Source organism: Xenopus tropicalis, unplaced genomic scaffold (assembly GCF_000004195.4).
Source record: "Xenopus tropicalis strain Nigerian unplaced genomic scaffold, UCB_Xtro_10.0 Sca109, whole genome shotgun sequence".
Classification (NCBI taxonomy): Eukaryota; Metazoa; Chordata; class Amphibia; order Anura; family Pipidae; genus Xenopus; species Xenopus tropicalis.
This window is the reverse complement of record NW_022279455.1, coordinates 1-2,779: the sequence shown is the minus strand read 5'-3', so window position 1 is coordinate 2,779 and position 2,779 is coordinate 1. Positions and strand designations below refer to the sequence as shown.

The following is a 2,779-nucleotide window of genomic DNA, read 5'->3' as shown; positions in this document are numbered from 1 at the left end:
GTCTGCAAAGAGAGTAAAGTCACATGGTCACTTTTGCGTTTAAATACCCCCTCGTACCCCGAGGATAAAGGGGTGAATAACATTAGGGAATCTGCATCTGTGATTGGATGAAACGATGATACAAAATGGCAGACACTGAGTGCTGCAGCCTATACCGACCTGCGGTTCTGCTCCAGCAGATTCTTGATCCGATAAGAGATTCCCTTCTCCATCTGTTTGAGCTGCTCCTGGAGCCGCTGCCTCTCACTCTGAATCTGCTGCTGATGTTTGTTCAGCCCCTTCTCCAGTCTCCATTGTTCCTGCAACAAACGCAACTGTCAGGCATTCCTGCCCTGCACTCTGCTAGGGTATGTATTCAGCAGGAACAGCCCCCTGAGTTTGCTCATAGCCTGTACAGAGAGATACCATAAAACTATGGCACATAGGGATTCCCCTGTACTAAGCACAATTCAGCAGGAACAGCCCCCTAAGTTTGCCCATAGCCTGTACAGAGAGATACCATAAAACTATGGCACATAGGGATTCCCCTGTACTAAGCACAATTCAGCAGGAACAGCCCCCTAAGTTTGCTCATAGCCTGTACAGAGAGATACCATAAAACTATGGCACATAGGGATTCCCCTGTACTAAGCACAATTCAGCAGGAACAGCCCCCTAAGTTTGCTCATAGCCTGTACAGAGAGATACCATAAAACTATGGCACATAGGGATTCCCCTGTACTAAGCACAATTCAGCAGGAACAGCCCCCTAAGTTTGCCCATAGCCTGTACAGAGAGATACCATAAAACTATGGCACATAGGGATTCCCCTGTACTAAGCACAATTCAGCAGGAACAGCCCCCTAAGTTTGCCCATAGCCTGTACAGAGAGATACCATAAAACTATGGCACATAGGGATTCCCCTGTACTAAGCACAATTCAGCAGGAACAGCCCCCTAAGTTTGCCCATAGCCTGTACAGAGAGATACCATAAAACTATGGCACATAGGGATTCCCCTGTACTAAGCACAATTCAGCAGGAACAGCCCCCTAAGTTTGCCCATAGCCTGTACAGAGAGATACCATAAAACTATGGCACATAGGGATTCCCCTGTACTAAGCACAATTCAGCAGGAACAGCCTATTGCTGAGAGGCCTGCCAATCACACACCATATTACCCATAAGACACTCCCAGACACAGATGCCGCACCTCTCTCACAGTCTGTAGGATTTCATCCTTCTGTGTGTTGCTCTGTAGAAGAAGCTGTGCTTGTTCCCTCTGCTCCAGATCCAATTGGCGCTCAAACTCCAGTTTCTCCATCATCTTCTGTTCCTGAAAATGGACACAGAGAAAGTTCCGTGCATATTCTAAGCATGTCTAATGGCATGTATGTCCCTCAGGGAAAGGATCCTGCCTTATTATTGGCCAATCAGAGCTGCAGGCAGTATAGCTGCAACACACACTGAGGGGGGAAGCACTTGGTCTATAGAAGCTATGAGAAGCCAGTACTCTGTATTAGGCAGGGCTGTGAGCTAATATAGAGCCCCCCCCCCCCCCAATCCATCCCATGTTCCTGCAGAACTCACCTTTCTCTTTTCATACTCCGAGAACTTGTTCTGTAATCAATAGACAGGTACAGGGCGGTTAGGAAATCAGTATCAGTGCCCCTACCCATAGGTATAAATACAAATATACAGAGAAGGAATGTTCTGGGCACACAATAAGCTGTACCCTCATACTGTACTGTCTAAGGGAAACACTATGGCACCCCCTACCCATATGTATAAATACAAATATACAGAGAAGGAATGTTCTGGGCACACAATAAGCTGTACCCCCATACTGTACTGTCTAAGGGAAACACTATGGCACCCCCTACCCATATGTATAAATACAAATATACAGAGAAGGAATGTTCTGGGCACACAATAAGCTGTACCCCCATACTGTACTGTCTAAGGGAAACACTATGGCACCCCCTACCCATATGTATAAATACAAATATACAGAGAAGGAATGCTCTGGGCACACACCTGCCAGTCAGTTTGCTCCTGGAGAGATCGCAGTAAGGCACCATCCACAGTATCCGTGTCGCATGAATTGTTTTCCAGCACAGACAGGAGGTACTGGGAGGGGGGACAGTACTCAATACCGAGCTCTGAATGAGAAAATGAGAAAGAAACTGCAGACAGTGCAGAGAGAAGGGCAAAGACACACGGGGCGATTAGTCGCCCCAACTTTTTTTAAATACTTGGGTTCTACATCCCCCAGTTACCTTTACACAGGAACCTCTGTATGGCTTCTGTTCCTTCGCCGCAGACAGACGGAGGGGGGAAGAGCATCGCGGTCGCATCCAGGGAGAGGGTCTGTTGGATTGGACAGAACATTAGGTCTATGCACCAATCGCTTTCCATCTTCCAGGGTATCAGGAAGTGATCGGGTCCCATTGGAATGAACTTCATTAGCGACTGTCCCCCAGATAACTAAATGCCGCCGCCCACCCCAGCGTTACCTGCCACCCAATGCCTGTAACTCACCGACGCAAGTAAAATGCGCCATCGCAATACAACTCACCTCCAGTGTGCGCACGTTGGCCAGGGAGCGCGGCAGCTCCGCAAGTCTATTTTCACAGATGTTTAAAGTCCTCAGGCTGCGCAGCCCCCCAATAGTGGAAGGTAGTACTCTGAGTTTGTTCCCTACAGAAAGAGAGAGTACAATACATAACTGACTGTCCCCATATACTGACCCGATAACCCCACCCCTTAAAACCCCCCCAAATTTCCATATACTGACCCCC

General features: G+C 48.0%; 1 protein-coding gene across 1 annotated transcript; it reads right to left on the bottom strand.

Annotated features, from left to right (window-relative positions):
• Positions 1 to 134: 134 nt before the first annotated feature.
• LOC116408219 (E3 ubiquitin-protein ligase LRSAM1-like) lies at positions 135 to 2,678 on the bottom strand (the record flags this gene model as incomplete). The annotated part of the gene is made up of 6 exons (XM_031894927.1): positions 135 to 299; positions 1,192 to 1,314; positions 1,569 to 1,598; positions 2,016 to 2,140; positions 2,258 to 2,348; positions 2,557 to 2,678. Coding segments are annotated over 6 exons (641 nt in total), but the record flags the coding sequence as incomplete, so codon positions are not given.
• Between the last annotated feature and the right edge of the window lie 101 nt (positions 2,679 to 2,779).